At 29.8% G+C, this 785-nt stretch overlaps 1 protein-coding gene across 1 annotated transcript in view; it reads right to left on the reverse strand.

Annotated features, from left to right (window-relative positions):
- Window positions 1-85: 85 nt before the first annotated feature.
- LOC106878443 (serine/threonine-protein kinase Chk2) overlaps window positions 86-785 on the reverse strand; it is a 19,014-nt gene continuing 18,314 nt past the window's right edge. Inside the window, exon 16 of the mRNA XM_014927653.2 lies at window positions 86-613. Coding sequence (XP_014783139.1) covers window positions 548-613 — 66 coding nt within the window. The 3' untranslated portion in view covers window positions 86-547. The remainder of the gene's footprint in view (window positions 614-785) is intronic.

Below are 785 nucleotides of genomic sequence, written 5' to 3' on the forward strand. Positions count from 1 at the left end.
TATATATATATATATATATATATATATATATATATATATATATATATATATATATATATATGTATATATATATATATATATATACATATATGTGTGTGTGTATGTATATACATGGATACACACATATATATAATACGTGTGTGTGTATGTATGTGTGTGTATTTAGCGGCATCCTCTTTTAGCATCTACCTAAAAGATGAGTGTGATATACAAATACATAAGAATGTGTGTGTATACGCACACACATTTACATGCACACACTTGTATGTATAGACCAGATGCAGAGACAGATAGATAGAAAAGAATCAAAGCTGTAAAAAAAAAATGTACTGTCCAATTTTGTTTATAGATCGGACAAAAAAAAAACAAAAAAGAAATCGGGAAGTTTCATCCATGTTGAGAAAAAAAATATTCTGAATTGATGGTGTAATTGAAGGAGAAGATGTATATTAATAATGCATTTCATGGTATACAGGATGTTGAGGTTCATGGTATCAACCACAATTGGAGATGGAACAAAGTGGATGTTCTGCCTGGCTTTGTGGAGCTACTTTGCTTTCTTGGCAATAGAATGGGTATCCACGTCATTCATTTTCCGTTTACCTGGCTGTAACTGAAAAGAAATGAATAAATGTAGAGATGAGCCATGAAGAAGGGTGTGATTAGATATAGGAGGTCTGATCAATATGTATCCAGACTGTTTGCCAGCATGGAAAATGGACATTAGATAAGTCTCTCTATCTCTCATATATATATATATATATATATATATATATATATATATA

The sequence above is a fragment of the Octopus bimaculoides genome, chromosome 30, assembly GCF_001194135.2.
Source record: "Octopus bimaculoides isolate UCB-OBI-ISO-001 chromosome 30, ASM119413v2, whole genome shotgun sequence".
Lineage (NCBI taxonomy): Eukaryota > Metazoa > Mollusca > Cephalopoda > Octopoda > Octopodidae > Octopus > Octopus bimaculoides.